The 16532-nt window shown below is 42.3% G+C and overlaps 1 protein-coding gene across 7 annotated transcripts in view; it reads right to left on the bottom strand.

Moving 5' to 3' along the window:
• The window catches only part of zdhhc8b (zinc finger DHHC-type palmitoyltransferase 8b), a 75326-nt gene that overhangs the window by 2926 nt on the left and 55868 nt on the right, over window positions 1-16532 (bottom strand). For all 7 annotated transcript variants that reach the window (XM_061766553.1, XM_061766546.1, XM_061766547.1 and 4 more), the window contains 9 exons: window positions 10171-10292; window positions 8385-8542; window positions 7975-8147; window positions 7776-7878; window positions 7505-7596; window positions 6827-6959; window positions 2420-2525; window positions 1294-1400; window positions 123-1192 (listed from right to left, as the gene is read on the bottom strand). In XM_061766553.1, the coding sequence (XP_061622537.1) occupies window positions 123-1192; window positions 1294-1400; window positions 2420-2525; window positions 6827-6959; window positions 7505-7596; window positions 7776-7878; window positions 7975-8147; window positions 8385-8542; window positions 10171-10207 (1979 nt within the window). In that variant the 5' untranslated portion in view covers window positions 10208-10292. The remainder of the gene's footprint in view (window positions 1-122; window positions 1193-1293; window positions 1401-2419; window positions 2526-6826; window positions 6960-7504; window positions 7597-7775; window positions 7879-7974; window positions 8148-8384; window positions 8543-10170; window positions 10293-16532) is intronic.

Below are 16532 nucleotides of genomic sequence, written 5' to 3'. Positions count from 1 at the left end.
GTACAGACTACAGCTCATTAAATCAATGGGAGCAGGGCTTCAGGAGGGCATAGCTGTGTAGGCCTCCAGCCCACGCCCTGGCTCAGGGCATGCATGCAGTACCAGAGGGCTAGGATTCATACCTTGCCCCCCCTAGACGAGGTGAGTCCATCCTCTCCTGGGCACTCATGTATGACAGTTTGTGGTGGGAGTAGGAGGGAGATCGGGGCACGGCAGGGGGGTGAGGGTGGTGGCCAGGGGAGCGATAAAGGCCCTCGGGGCCCGACACCCTTCTGTGGTTGTTGTTGGTGCTAATGTGATCTGTGTGTAAAGAGCTGGATGAAGTCCTGGGTGCTCGCCCCATAGTGGCGCCAGCCTGGCACAATACAGGGGTTCTCTGGCTGTAGCTCAGCCCGACCCCCATCAGGTTGTCCCTGGAGCCTCCGTAGGCCGGAGGTGTTGGGCCTCTGGAGCCGGCGCAGCGAGGCCCATCTGGGTAGCAGGGGTTGGGTGGAAGGCCATATCCCCCTGAACCTTCAAACACAACAGAGTCCTGGGCGTAGATATGCGTCTGGGAATGCCCGTGTAGCATGTGTCGCTTCTCTCTCGCCTCCATCTCCTTCCGCTCTTGGATGGAGGCCATGATTGTTTGGGAGAGGTTGTCGTAGCGCACCGGGGATGGGTCCCTGTCCCGTAGGTGAGGGGATTCACGGCCCACCCCCCTCAATGACATAACTGGACTGTAAGTGGCGGCAACCTGTTGTCTCTGCATCTCAGGTTCCCGCATGTGGCACATTTTGGTGGGCAGGTAGGGCGACTGGAACCCCACCGGAGGCATCCCACTGTGGGCCAAGCACTCACTGGCAGTGGGTGGGGTGGTATTGGGGTTCAGCAGGCTGTCATAGGATAGGCTTCCGTTACGGTTGGAGAGCGTGTTGGGAGAGAAGACATTCTTATAGGGGGTAGAGGTGACCTTCTGGGGCTGCAGACCCACGAGCTGACCCTTCCCTGAACGTTGGTGAGCCTGCTTCAGGCTAAGAGTCAGAGAATTGAGCGGGTCGGAGTCCAGCTGGAAAGGGGAAGATTTGAAAGTGCGATGAAGAGGAGCATTAGTGTACTCTGGCAGATCTAAGTTTGGCTCAGATCGGTAGTCGTGACCACGAACACCCTCTTCCAAAATGGCTGAGGAATTTTGGTCATCGGGCATGACAATCTGATGAGGAAGCAAAATACATGACTGATAAGAACTTTGATTTTTTGCAATTTCTAGATATGAATAAACAACACCACAATGCATCTGACTGATCATTTTACCTTGTCCCCTGCAGTATGATAGTGAACTTTGGGCATGGTGCCAAAGGAGGGTCTGAATTTGTACATGGCCGGAGTGGAGGGGTGGGTTTTACCAGACAGAGAGCTTTCTATAATAAAGACAGAGAACAAACAATACCTGTATGTGATAATTAACACGATCACATTAGCCATTCCAGCATTGACAAACAACTAAATATTAGTGGCAACAGTTATTGTTACAATTCGGGATGGGCAAGTTTCGATACCAGGTGTCGGTATTGGGCCGACACCGGCCTTATTTCAAAGCATCGGTACTCATGAAGGCTGCCCATACCGATCATGATACTTATGCAATAATATCTGACACTGAGGAAGTCTTCCTCGCCAGTAGTTGACAATACACCGTGGTGGTTTGACGAATCATCATGTGTCAGAAAGAAAGGAAGAATGGTCTTTCTTCAGAAGTATTTGTCATTGTGTTCATTGAAATGTTATGTATCAAAAGTACTCATTGTTTTATGTTAAAAAAAAAATCTGATTTTAACTGTTCAATTCAATCATTTTTTTTATCCCCATCGTCAAATTCATTGACGTGTGTTTGGACAAGTGATGCAATACATAAAATTACCAGCAGGTTGTAATGTTGCTCCTTGGGAAAGGGTAAACCGTTCCCGCCCTGACATAATGCACCAAGACACAGAGGGAACCCACCTTAGGTGTGTTAACATAAGATTAATGACGTTGATATTTCACAAGATTAAAATAAGATTAAAATAAAAGCAACAGATCACAATTGCACATACATAATTCATGGAATGACCACAGAGAGGGGGGGAAAAAAATCTGTGATTTACACTCCACAGATACTTCCGAGGTACACTTGCACAATCTGTGAAATAATCCAATAAAAGAGCCGCATTAAAAATTACCCTTTAAAACGACCATTTAATGATATGTTAATTATTGTGGTTATTGTTTTTGCAGTGGTGTAAAATTGCACTGCATTATACAGAGAATTGTTCATAATCTTTTGGTTACATTATACATCTTTCAGTTCTTGTGGGTGTAATGGGCAGCTGTCCAAGTACGAGTCCAAATAATAAATGATGACTGACGGTGGAATGAGATGTATTTTAGTGGTTCTTACCCTCACTGGACGTCAGATGGTTTTTCAGTTGGTTGTACCGGTCAGCTTTCGGTGGCAATGGTGGCTGCGTTTCTTTGTCATCCAGGCCATCGAGGCTTCTTTTGGACTATGTGGAGGAGAGCAGAGTGTCAAGAACATCCGAAACAGGTGGCTGTACAGAGGTGAGCTCGAGACCCGTGTGCGTAGGTGCAGTGCCTTCGGTTCGGTTTGGCTGATACTGATATAGCGATGTCGAAGGAAATTCTCATATCCTGTAGACGTAATCGCACCCAACAAACATATCATAGCAATCAAACAAACAGTGTCCAGCCAGGTCAATCGTTAGGAGGTAAGTAGCATGTGGTAGTAATAAAGTAAAAGGGGGGCGCGGGGGGAGCTATCCTAACGTCAGATGACGAGGGTCTCCTGGCCAAAAGCGTAACTGCATAATGTCCCAAAACTGCGACCGATCGTCACCAAATTGTAGACATCCCTATTTGTGCCCGCTTACACCTCTGAAAATATTGGAACAATCGTCCCTAGATTTTGTATTTGATGGACGTTCCTCGCCATAGACCAAGTGTGTCAAACTCATTTTTGTCACGGGCCGCATACTTAGTGTATCCCCTCATAGGTGCCGTTATGACTGTGAAACCATAATAATGTATAATCGCCTCATATCATCATAAATACACAACAAATTAATAGATAACTAGTTTTGAAATCAGAAGCTGATGGAAACTGTTCAGCTATTAATTGTATTTTAAAAGGGGGACTGGTAAACAAAAATGCATGCAAATCTCAATCAAATGCTGCATTTTAGCAAGAAACAAAGTCGACGCACATGATGTGCCTTCACGGCCCACATTAAATGATCTGGCCCCTGGGCCTTGAGTTTGACACCTATGCCATAGACGATCATTTGAGAAAAAAGGAATACACGTAACGTTCCATAAAATACATCCATTCATCCATTTTCTTTACCGCTTATCCTCACAAGGGTCGCGGGCGTGCTGGAGCCTATCCCAGCTATCTTTGGGCGGGAGGCGGGGTACACCCTGAACCGGTCGCCACCCAATCGCAGGGCACATAGAAACAAACAACCATTCACACTCACATTCATACCTACGAGCAATTTAGAGTCTTCAATCAACCTACCACGCATGTTTTTGGTATGTGGGAGGAAACCGGAGTGCCCGGAGAAAACCCACCCAGACGGGGCCGGGATTTCAACCTCGGCCCCCAGAACTTTGAGGCAGATGTGGTAACCAGTTGTCCACCATTCCGCCGTAAAATACAATTACATAAAATTGAAAGAGTAGAGTGCAAGAAATATCATTTAAAAGTGGAAATGCTCTAAAAAGCATGAGTAAAAAGAAGAGTTTTTAACCTGGACTTGAAAACATTCACAATTGGGGCTGACGTCACTTCTGTTGGCAATTTCTTCCATTTGTGTGTAGCATAATAGCTAAATGCTGCTTCACCTAAATCGTTTAGTGATTTATAGATCAATAGCAGAACTTTAAAATCTATTCTAAAGCAAGTGTAAAGACTTTAGAATTGGAGTAATATGCTCTGACCTCTTTGTTCTGGTCAAAACCCGAGCTGCAGCATTCTGAATGAGCTGCAGCTGTTTAATGCTCTTTTGGGGGAGTCCAGTCAGAAGACCATTAGAATAGTCAAGTCTACTTGAGATGAAAGCATGGATGAGCTTCTCCTGGTCTGCTTGACACATGCAAGCCTTCACTCTGGATATGTTCTTCAGATCGTAGAAGGCAGTTTTAGTAATTGATTTGATATGACTGTTGAAAGTCAGGTCGGAATCTATCAGACCACCGAGGTTTCTGACTTGGTCTTTGGTTTTTAAAGAGAGTGACTCCAGTTATTTACGAACAGCAATTCTCTTTTATTTATTGCCAAAAACAATTATCTCAGTTTTGTTGTGGTTTAATTTTTTTTTTAGACAGTGACACAACACCTCAATTGAACTGTAGTCATCTGGAAACACTGCTAGATATAATGGTGTGTCATCTAAATAGCTATCCATCCATCCATCCATTTTCTGAGCCGCTTCTCCTCACTAGGGTCGCGGTCATGCTGGAGCCTATCCCAGCTCTCATCGGGCAGGAGGCGGGGTACACCCTGAACCGGTTGCCAGCCAATCGCAGGGCACATACAAACAAACAACCATTCGCATTCACATTCACACCTACGGGCAATTTAGAGTCTCCAATTCATGCATGTTTTTGGGATGTGGGAGGAAACCGGAGTGCCCGGAGAAAACCCACGCAGGCATGGGGAGAATATGCAAACTCCACACAGGCGTGGCCGGGGATTGAACCCCGGTCCTCAGAACTGTGAGGCTGACGCTCTAACCAGTCGCCCACCGTGCCGCCCTAAATAGCTATGATAGTCAAAATTAAAGTTCTGAAGAATTTGACCCAATGGAAGCATATGCAGGCTGAACAGGAGGGGTCCAAGAACTGACCCTTGAGAGACCCCATCTGTCATTGCCATTCAATGAGATTGAACACTTCCAATGGTTACAAAATAACTCCTTTCCATCAGGTAGGACCTGAACCATTTAAGGACTGTTCCATTTAGTCCTACCGACGTTTCCAACCTGTTCAGGAGTATATTATGATCTACCGTATCAAAAGCCGCACTGAGACCAGAATTGACACCTTTCCCGAGTCAGTATTCATTCATCTACCATTCTGCTCATCCTCACTAGGGTCGCGGGCGTGCTGGAGCCTATCCCAGCTATTTTTTAGCAGAGGCTTAATGGCAGCTACTCTAAGAACTTTACTGAAGTGATCGATTGAGCTAATTGATTATTTGCTGCAAATCAGCTAGCACAGACTTTGAAAAAGTCAGATGGTATTGAGTCAGGACAGCTCGTTGATTGTTTCAGCTGCTGAACCATTTTCTCTCTAGTCATTTTATTTTTTTTTATTTCCTGAAAAAGTGTCATTTTGGAGACACGGGAGTCCACCCGATAGCGACAATACAAAAAAATATTAATAAATACTGCCACTTTATAGTATAGTATATTCCCTTTTCCACACCGGCTATGCAGTGAATTTGGTCTCCATTTCTACCACCGACTTCACAACAAGACATCGGGGGGGCCTGTCGATTTTGGCGATGAAAAGTGGGCGCTCCAAAGGCAATTGTTTTTTTACCAATTGCTTCAAAATGTATTGATATTATTGGAAATGACTGCCAGTTTCTTTTTTTTGAGGAAAAATACATAAAACCAACTTTAGTGAAATATGGACCATTAAGACCCATACTTTCTTTAAAGGTTTAAGGTATGTTTACTTTTTAATTGTTTGTATACAATGTTTGTCTCTGGAGTGCCTGCCTACCTATAGAGTGCAAAATTACACAACCAAGTACATCTTTTGTGAGCTGTGTAATTCCAAAAATGTGTCTGTGAACAAGCCGCAGGTTTGCCCCACTCAGTGTAGGAAACACAAATTTGCATCAACTCACAGCGTTATCACTGGTAGCTTATGATTAACAGCACATACAGCGCCATGAAAAAGTATCGGCCCCCTTCTCAAACTGAATCCGATTGAAAAGCAGTGGCATGACCTTAAAAAGGCTTTTTCCTGCACGAAGATCCCCCATTTTTGCTGAATTCAAATAATTCTACAGAGTGGGCCAAAATATCTCAACAGAAATGTGATAGACTCATTGCCAGTTATAGAAAATGCTTGATTTCAGTTGTTGCTGGTGAGGATGGCACAGCTAATTATTAGGTTGAGGACGCCATTACTTTTTCACACAGGTCCAAGTAACTTTGAATTGTTTTTTTTTTCCCCTTAATAGATGAACTTTTTCAGGGGGACTTTTTAGTAATTCATTCAGTATTATGTTGTGCAATTGTACAGTATGCAGAATTATTTTTATCCGGTTACATAATGTACTGCAATAACTGTCCCGCGGTGATGTTCTTGACAAAATTCTGAAAATATGGAAAGTCAGGCACATTTGGACAAATTGTTCTGAAAGTGAATTTCGATAGGTTGGCAGGTCTGGTTTAGTCACAGACTTTACCAAAGAGTGTTTTGCTTTTCTTTTCATAGAAATTGTGTTAAGGTGTACAAAACAGGGAAAGCACCCCGAAACCTTTGACCCGAGAAATTAATTTAAAAGGTCAGAGACCTGTTAAAACATAAAGCTATTTAATCAGTATATTAGGTCAATCTTGTCTTTGTCGAGCAATAATTGTTTTGATTTCATCACAAGTAGTTCTGTGAATCTCAACTGTCTCCAGTGTGATTCTGAAACAAGTAACTAGTCATGGCAGTAGCATAGTAAAGCAAAGTATACAGGAGAGAGTAATCAGGGAGGCACATGCTGCAATTACAGTATGTGGAAATAACTAAAAAAGCTTTCGATTGAGTACAAAAAGCTCACCTTGGAGCTGATAATAGTGCCATGGATGCCGTTGTCATTGACCTTGACGGTGATTTGCCTCTCTGAAAGGTCTGGTCCGATAAACGGCGGTTGAATTTTGATGTGGGGCTTCTTTCGTGGGTCCAATATGTACCTGCATGGGAAGAGATGATATGCGTGATCACACTGATTTGTACCACCAATAATTGCAGCATTGCTACACAAATCATAGGAACAATATATGTACTATTGTATCTACTGAAGCCCAGCTGATTTTGGGCAAAAGGCAGGTGACTGGCGAACTGTCAATCACAAGGCAGACACACACTCATATTTACAGCATCACTGAGTGGGAACGGAACCCACGCTGCCTTTCACGCGAGGGAACCATTACACAGCCAGTGACCAACACAGGTACAGCTCAATACATTTGAATATGGTAGAAAAGTTCATTTATTTCAGACAGTACTCATACATTATATAGAGTCATTAAACACTTGGGAAAATGTCATTTCATTTGCTGTAAGCTCTAATCATCAATGTTTTTAACATATTGCAAAAATCATGAAATACTTATGCTGAGTGTAGTGCATCTCAAGAATGTTTCACTTTTTGAATTGAACTACCTAACTAAATTAACCTTTTTATACTATTCTACTTTATATGTACACGCACATCCATGCATGAAAAGCATCTTACCTTGGCCCCAGAGGACTGCATAAGACGTACTCCACGTTGCCACAGCAACCTTTAGTGAAGGGATTTACTCCTCCACGAAACTTGCCCGTTACCTGAGGAACACAAAACATTGCTGAGAGTTTCGAAAAACAGCCGTCATACACACGCGCATTCTTCCAGGGGACCCATGCTTCAGTATAGAAAGATAATATTGAATAGATCATCACCGTTCCTTTTCTTTTTAGTTCACAATTGTATTTTAGAGCCCTATTAATCGATTGCGTCTCCTCACTTGTTCATTTGTGGTTCGACCTCGAGCCACAAGCACCATGTGGAAACCCGTGAGACCCATGACGGGAATAAAGAAAAGTCCAGCGATACACATCACCACCAATCTGGGCATTAAACAGTTAAGGTGAAGAAAAATATAAGATGTTTACCATCGATCCAAACTGGTAGCGAAAGTGGTAAGATGAGCGTTTAAAGGATACGTGACGGTGGTGTGCAGAGCCCCCAGTCTCTCCCGGTGGTGGAGCACAAAGATGAGGCCGAAGGTGAAAACTCCTATCATGTGGATGCTCAGAGACAGCAGGAAGAGAAAGAAGTAGCGGTAGTTTCTCCGTCCAATGCAGTTGTTGACCCATGGACAGTGATGGTCAAAGTCCTGAGAATAAAGAACCCGTTCTTAATCAAATCTACAATCCCTGATGATTATTTCCACTCAGCACTTTTAACAAACCAATGACATATTGTACATATAGGCAAAGATATGTACAGAAAATATGGCTCTTAACCATACAGTACATAATGTACATATTCTATTCTACAGCATGCTATAATTGCGTCTTGCTGTCCGTAAATATGCATTTATAGTCACATACACGCGCGTATAGACACCCACCTCAACACAATTGTCACAGACACTGCAGTGTGAGCAGCGAGGCGGCCTGTAGAAGTGACAGGTGGCACACCACTTCATCCGAACCTGTATGCCCTTGATCTCCACATTCTTGTAGAGAGGCGCTCGGAAGTCGTCGTCTTTGTCTTCATCCTCGTCCGCTGTGCATGCATGATCACACACATTTAGGCAAAGGCTGTTTGAGCTCCTTTCTCACTTTATGCGAGAATAGAGAACTCATTATTGTCACTGGTTAACAGAAAGTCGACCTCTAATGTTGGCTGAGAGGCAATGTGCGTCTATTTAGCCAAAGCCCCCCAGGATGAAAAATGGCAGGAGCACAGTTAACAAAGTAAACCACAGGCAAACGAGAGAAAGAAAAAAAATGTTTTACCTAAAGCTAGGCTACCTGACGCACGTACAGAATTATTCAAACCGCGGGATTAGCTGCTTTGGTGCAGTTCTCTCAGGCAGCGGTTCCCAATCTTTTTTTTCACGGCAGTCTGGTTCCACGTAAAGACATTTTTTGCCAGTCCATCGAAGCAAGACAGATGCCCATGCCCCACGGAGTCCATTCAATACGTTCACTCAAAAGATTGGTTCGTTCGAACGAGTTGTTCATGAACAACACTACTTGAGCCCCCACTAAAAAAAAAATAATTTTAAAAAGGAAAATGCTCCATCGTATACAAAAGGACACTAATACAATCAAATTGGGTGCGCTTTTAATACTTTCAATGCGCATGCGCACCTGCACAACACTTAGGTGCACCCCTGACAATACTGCTTATTTATGATGTAACAGTGGCGACTGTTTACTTGTAGTCCTTACTTTTGAACATAAATATCTGTACTTTCTACTCCTTCCATTTGAAAAAAGGAGGTTGTTACTTTAAAAACCTTCGAAGGTTAGCGGCAACACAGCGTAAAACAACGGGGGTGGGAAAACTGCCGACTTGTTACAGCATTTATTTTTTAAAACAGACCTTAATTCCTATAAAAGGAATATCTTCAAATGGCGGGTATTGTCTGCCGTTTTTTCCTCACGTTTTAAGCAGTTCCAAACAAAATTATTATGCAAACCCGATAAAAGGACATCAAAGATGATCAAAATTAAATAGAAAAAAACCAGTGATGGAAGGGGACCTTTAATATTTACTTTAATAATAAAGTAATTGCTTTATTTAAATGCTACTTGTAGAAAACTGAGCAATTTCACACAAAAAAAAGTAATAATAAACAAAATCCCCCCTTCTTCTTAAATCCCCTTATTGTATCTAATAGTCAAGAAAATATCCAAATGAACTGATTAAAAGAGTTTTGGGATAGCACTTCCCACCAAAATACATGCACTGGATGAAAGATAATTACTGCTATATGGGAAGAGGCGATTGTTCCTCTTGACAGGGGCTTATCATCCACAAGCACATTACAAACACCACCCGGAGGGGACAGTTCTATCTCCACTGTTTAAACCTGGATAGACTCACTGCTTAAACTAGTCCAGTCTGTCTTTAAATATGCCAAGCATGTTAAGGCTTGTAAAACATCGGGGGGTTATGACTAGTAGACCAAACATCGTGTGTAATCTCTAATTAAATCAGGTCTGAATAATTTAGTAGGATTTTGAACAAAAAGCAATGCATTGCTATTAAACTAAAAACCAAGACAATTTCAGTTGCTTCTTAAGTGACATTAGTACTAAATGTAGCAACTGTTCAGTACCACACGTCTGTAAACATGGAGCTCGAATAAGCACAGTGATACATACAGAGAGCTGCACACAAACCTCGAGGGTAGACACCAGGGTCCATGAAGGTCGCCATGCTGAAGTTGGCCAAGACAAAGAGGAAGACGAGGCCATTGTAGAGAGGCACGATAGGGGAGATCACTTTGGTCAACCAGGGGCACCTGAAGGAACAAATGTCGACATAAAGCTCAGTTTTCTTGTTTTATATTCAAAAACACACATCCATACACTTTGATGTTCCGATCCTATGAGTCTCTGAACGACCCACGATCGGTCAATGCACTTTAAGTGAGCCCTTGTTCTTGTTTTGAAACGATCAATAACCATCATGGGTAACACGATTCCAGGGAGTGAAACAGTACAGGGTGAAGTGGCTAGATTTCAGAAAAACAGACATAACACAGCAGTGATACGAAATACAGAAATGTCTTTTAGAAAAGTAGACTACATTGACAAGACATCCCTAAATAAGCTCCGTCTGTTCAAGACAATATTGAAATGAGTTGGCGCAGTACAGTGTTTGTGGAAAACTGGCCCAAAGTACACTCTGTATGAAACGATATCCATCCATCCATTTTCTGTACCGCTTATCCTCACTTGGGTCGTGAGTAAGGTGGACCCCAAGGATTAGTTCCCAGCCAATACGGTTTTATGAATTCTTAATATCTATTAGAAACATATCATGAAATGTTTTCCAAGCTTGAGTCGCAGACAGCATAACTCATCTGACCTCTGCGCAGGGTTCACTTCCCACTCACTGACAAATTTATGAATCTGAGTGGGAATGGTTTCTGTCTTAATATTGTGTTTGACTGGCGACTGCCTTTCACCCGATATCCATCCATCCATCCATCCATTTTCTGAGCCGCTTCTCCTCACTAGGGTCGCGGGCGTGCTGGAGCCTATCCCAACTGTCATCGGGCAGGAGGCGGGGTACACCCTGAACTGGTTGCCAGCCAATCGCAGGGCACATAGGAACAAACAACCATTCGCACTCACAGTCATGCCTACGGGCAATTTAGAGTCTCCAATTCATGCATGTTTTTGGGATGTGGGAGGAAACCGGAGTACCCGGAGAAAACCCACGCAGGCACGGGGAGAACATGCAAACTCCACACAGGCGGGGCCGGGGATTGAACCCGGGTCCTCAGAACTGTGAGGCTGACGCTCTAACCAGTCGGCCACCGTGCCGCCTCACCCGATATCATCTGGGATAAGCTCCACTCCCCGTGACCCTGAACAGGTTACGCATATATTTCCGTGGTTCTCAGACGTTTTACACAAAGTACCACCTAAAAAAAATGTCAAAAAAACATGGCTCTGCGAGCACCACTATCATGCCCAACATTAAAATACAGGAGCATACTAGACCTAAGTGCACTTAAACATAGTAAAATTAAAATCTGTACTTAAATAATGATTCAATTAGAATATATTACTCATAAGGTCAATACAAATTGTACCTAAATAAATCTTTGAAAACAAACTGTTCTAAAAGTTTAAATGCATTGATTGAATGATTGATTGTACTTTCAGCTACACCTCACGGCACAATATCTGCATCGACCTGATTAATCCTTGTGGCCATCTAAAATAGATCCATCTAAATAGATCCATGTAATTTCCATTCTACTTTTGTTTTCCCTGACTGATGACCTGAGATCCTTCGATTTTGTAGATGTAAGCATATGTAGCATCAAAAGCTAGACAGCATATTGTCCCTCTTATGTTGCTGCATAAGAAAATCTAAAATATTAGAAAGACACCACTGCAAACTGCAACCACGATAATCAAACGTATTGTCAAATCACATTAAATCAACCAAAATTGAGCATTATCGTCATGGGAAAGGCTGATTTATTGTTTTATGCAACTATTGTAATTTAATGTCATCAAATTTTACCTAATGTGATTTGGAAAAAAAAATAAAAAATTACATTTCGGGATTCATAAGAAATAACTACAAATCATCAACTAGGATAATGCATGTCTATTCAAGTTCACTCAAAATTCAGCATAAATTAATCTTTGGATACAATATTTTGCAGCATAACCTCCTAACAAAATTCCAAAAGATCACCATTTATACAGTGCTATGTTGCAGAAACAAGTGCGCAAGATAGAAAAGCTATTTTTCCTGGCTGCCAAAGAGGATGTATTTGTGTCTGCTTTGATAGTCAAGCCAGAAAGCCGGAGAAGGAGGAAATTAAGTGCAACTACCTATTTTAAATTAGTGCAAAGACAGCGTGAGAAGAAAAGGTGACTGAAGAATGGTTGTTTGTTAAATGGGTTGCGGGATAAATAACCACAGAATGCTTATCAACACTATTTACAAGACAGTTCTTTAGAAATGTGGAACCACTTAGGTTTCCAGTTTTATCCAAAAGCTTACAAAAGAGGCCTCTGCAACTTAAATTTAAGTCACATACTGTATTTTTACTTTTTTCTCAGCTTTTTGTCCAAAGTGGAACAAAAGCATGAATTCTCTGTGGTAACTAAAATGCTTACAAACATATGATGAAGAGGTAACAGAGCGGTTACAATCAGCGTTGAAATCGTCTCATCCGGCCCTGCATGCCAATGCAAAAGAGGAGCATATAGACAACATTGATGCAAAGAAATATAAAAGAAATGAAAATCATATTTCATCTCTGGCTTTTGAAGAAAGAGGAGAGGAATGGCAGAGAAAAGGAGGCTTAAAGAGGAATAATCCAAAGCTTCATCTTCATGCTGGCAGAGTGATACATTGCCTCCATGTGAACCACAGTCAGATTGATATGAGCTAGCAAATTAAAACAAATATATATATATATATAGAAAATATGGTTAACCCAATTGGCTCCGAAAGGAAGGAAATACTACAATCTGTGCGAAGGTTTAAGACAAAATGCAGCTAAGACGTTTTAATAATGTTCAGAAAAATATGCAGTCAAGTTACAACCATGATACTGTCCACTTCTAAAAGCAATTTTCTTATCCCACAGCTGTATGAAACTTGATGAGAACACAGCAATGCACTAACAGGGCTACAGAAGAATGTTACCAGTGACAGTGGAATGAATGACTGCTGACATGTATTCAGCTCATGACATTATTGTAGCATATTATAGAGAGAGAGAGAGAGAGAGAGAGAGAGAGAGAGAAAGAGAGAGAGAGAGAGAGAGAAGAGAGAGAGAGAGAGAGAGAGAGAGAGAGAGAGAGAGAGAGAGGCAATGAGTCCCATGCCTGGAACAATGAGTCCCTGCAACTATATATAGAGGCAGCAGAATAACCATATTCTACATTATAGCCAGCAGATATGAAAACTCATTCTTATGAAGAAAAACTTAGTAACTTCATAGTTCTGGACCAGTTGAGGTTTATGTAAAAGTTTAACTGGTCCACCAGTAGGGAGAGAGTTACAATAATCGGCATTGACAAGGATGACGGTGCTGGGTGTGAGGGCTGGACGGTCGCCATTGATGTTGCGTAAATGGAAGTATGCAGACCGTGTAATGTTTTTTATATGCGCTTTGACTCTTAACTTGAGGGGAGAGAGGGACAATGGAGCTGTCATTGAAAAGTAAAAAAATAAAAATAAAAAAATCAAGAAAATACATGAAAAAAATTATTTTTCCAAGGTGGATTTTGAACTGCTGAGCAGAAACTCAGTTTGAGAAAGTTCAGAGTGAACCAAGTTGTGATATCTGCGAGGCAGTATGTGAGGAAGGATGGTGGAAGGGATGTATTAGGTTTGGAGGAGATGAAAATTTGGTTGTCACTTGCAGAGCAGTTACACTGGATACCAAATTGTTTGAGGATTTGACCGAGTGGGCGGACGACATGAAAAGGAGTGGGCCGAAAACACGGCTTTGAGGAACACCGGATTTGACTGGGTAGTGCTGGGATTTGAAAGTTTGGAGTTGGATAAAGTGACACCTGAGAGAGACAGTATAACTTGAACCAGGAGGGATATCTGAAAATACATTGGAAGCTAGTCTGTCGAGGAGGATTGTACAGGAGACGGTATAAAATGCTGCATTGAGGTCAAGGAGGATGACAATTGTTAAGAGTCCTGAATACGGTTCCATGCTGTTTAGTGGACAAAAAGCAGATGAGGATCGGTGCCAGGTTTCTTGAGTGCTGGAGTTATTAGTTATAGTCATAAAAATCTTTTTTTTTTTTTTTTTAAATTGCCAAATGGAGGAGCAATTATGTAATATTATGGGCCAATTATAAGGGTTCCCTCACAGACCATATTAGGTAAGGGACAACAAGGGGAACTGCATCATCTGCGTCTGTAAAGACAGTGAAGAGTGAACATAGTAGTCAGTAGTGGTTGGGGTGGAGCGAGGGCACCCTTATAGAGTTCTATGTGGTCACTGTATATGTTTTTACAGATGGTAATTTGTGTTTTATTATATAGGCGTTCCACAATTCAGGGATGAACCACATTACAAAAACATGCATGTTATGTTATGTTAATTGAATACTCTAAATTGTCTTTAGGTGTGTATGTGATTGTGGATGGTTTTCTGTTTGTGTCCTGCCATTGGCTGGCAACCAGTCCAGGGTGTACCTGGCCTCTCGCCTAAACTCAGCTGGCAAAGGCTCCAGCTCACGCGTGATCCTAACGAGGACAGGCGGCAAACAATACGGATGGATAAATGGTTTAAGTCTGTACAGTACGCTCCACTTCTAACAGTAATGTCCGTAGTGATGCTGAACAACATGGCGTGTCAAGGAAATTACCCAAATCGTTTTGAAGCCACTATTTTGTCACACACTTGATGAATATTGTGCATTGTGAAACTTATGATTAAAGTGGTAGCTTTCAGTGATGTCAATGATCATCTGACTTTCATTAAACTAAGGAACCAAACATAAGGAAAAGTCCCTGATGTCTGAGCGGGAAGTGTGAGTAAGCGCCATGGGAGTCGACGGGACATTTTTCAAACATTTGGTAATAAAAACAAGTAGTCGCACATGAGGGGGAAAACTGTGTGTGCTTGTCAATGGTTGTGTCAAGACATCCTACCTCAATCTTCCATGTTTGTGTAGAACGAGGAACATATCTACAGTATCTTATTCAGTCGTTCCGAACGAGAGGTCAGTTGAGTGTGTTGTGTAGTATAATATCCCCAGAGGGAGAAGACACATGTGCTGCCTGTCTTTATTGCTGCCAAACTCCATGGGTCAGCTGGAATAAATCAAGCTCATAAACCGCAGACCAGAGGCTTTACTTAAGGTGTACAGCTACTATGTTCGGGTACTCGGACCACAGTAGTGAGGGCACTGAACGCTGCCGAGGTGCAGCTGGTGCCGGAATGTGTGTGTAAAGCTCTCCCGGCCAGAAATATGTAACAGTGTGAAACTCAAGCTGAGTATTAGATTTAGATAGAGGGGATGAGAGGCTGGATTGTGACGAGCAGCCCTTAGACAAGGCTGCTCAGGGAAGTAAATCCGACAGAAGTTGTCGTGTCACATTCCTAAACTCTCATTCTACAGAAGACTGCAACCTGAATGTGTGGTCATTGCCAAGTACTCGGACAGACAAATGTAAGGGACTGATTTTATGGCAACAAGAAGAGACTGCTGTTGTTATCTGGCTGTTGTGATGACCACGGCAAACCTCGGCAGTAGGTTTACACAATAACAATCATTAAAATAAAGTTTGGGTATTTCAAATGTTTGCCATACAAACGGGAACCTTGTCATAAAGGTCTCGGTTTAAATGGACTTGAAAACAAGTGGCAAACAACGCTGTAATATAAGTCAGGTCAGTAGTTGATCTCCCTTCACAAAGAAACATTATTTTTTATGCTTTTTATTTTTTTTGTCCATAGTTACTATAGTAACCGTCCTTGACAGCCTTCATGATCAATGCAGTGTGCAACGTTTCTATATTCTGGAAACTGAAGTGAAAAAAGTTTCACCATTGACGTTACAAATGGGCTAAAATGTCTAATTGAATCTCACTGACCACATTTATTGTCAGAAATCATGATACCAAATCTTCACCAGAACTTGACAGGTGAGAACTCTCGGTGAACTTCTTGGGAGAAGAGATGTGAGCAATTGAGCTGTAACTGTGACAAGACAGTCCAGAAAGACAGCAGACGGTAGGTAACAGAGACAGAATCATACACAAAGTGACTGAATGTAAAAGTCTCTCAAAGACGTAGCAGAATTTGAGCCAGAAACGACACGTGTCGTTGACCTCATTGCACGAGCCTAAATGAAGCGTGACCCGTCACCATGGACTCCATCCAATCCTCTTCAGCCCAATACAATAGAGTGTTTTGGCTGTTATCTGCTATTACCATCTGCAAACGGTTCGATCACGACCAGTGAGGTTAGTCCGGTTCTCTTCACACCTCCTACGGGAAACTGAGATTGAGCTTGGATTGAACAAACATGCA

Source organism: Phyllopteryx taeniolatus, chromosome 3, assembly GCF_024500385.1.
Source record: "Phyllopteryx taeniolatus isolate TA_2022b chromosome 3, UOR_Ptae_1.2, whole genome shotgun sequence".
Taxonomy (NCBI): Eukaryota; Metazoa; Chordata; class Actinopteri; order Syngnathiformes; family Syngnathidae; genus Phyllopteryx; species Phyllopteryx taeniolatus.
The sequence above is the reverse complement of the archived record's forward strand: the minus strand, read 5'-3'. Positions and strand labels throughout refer to the sequence as shown.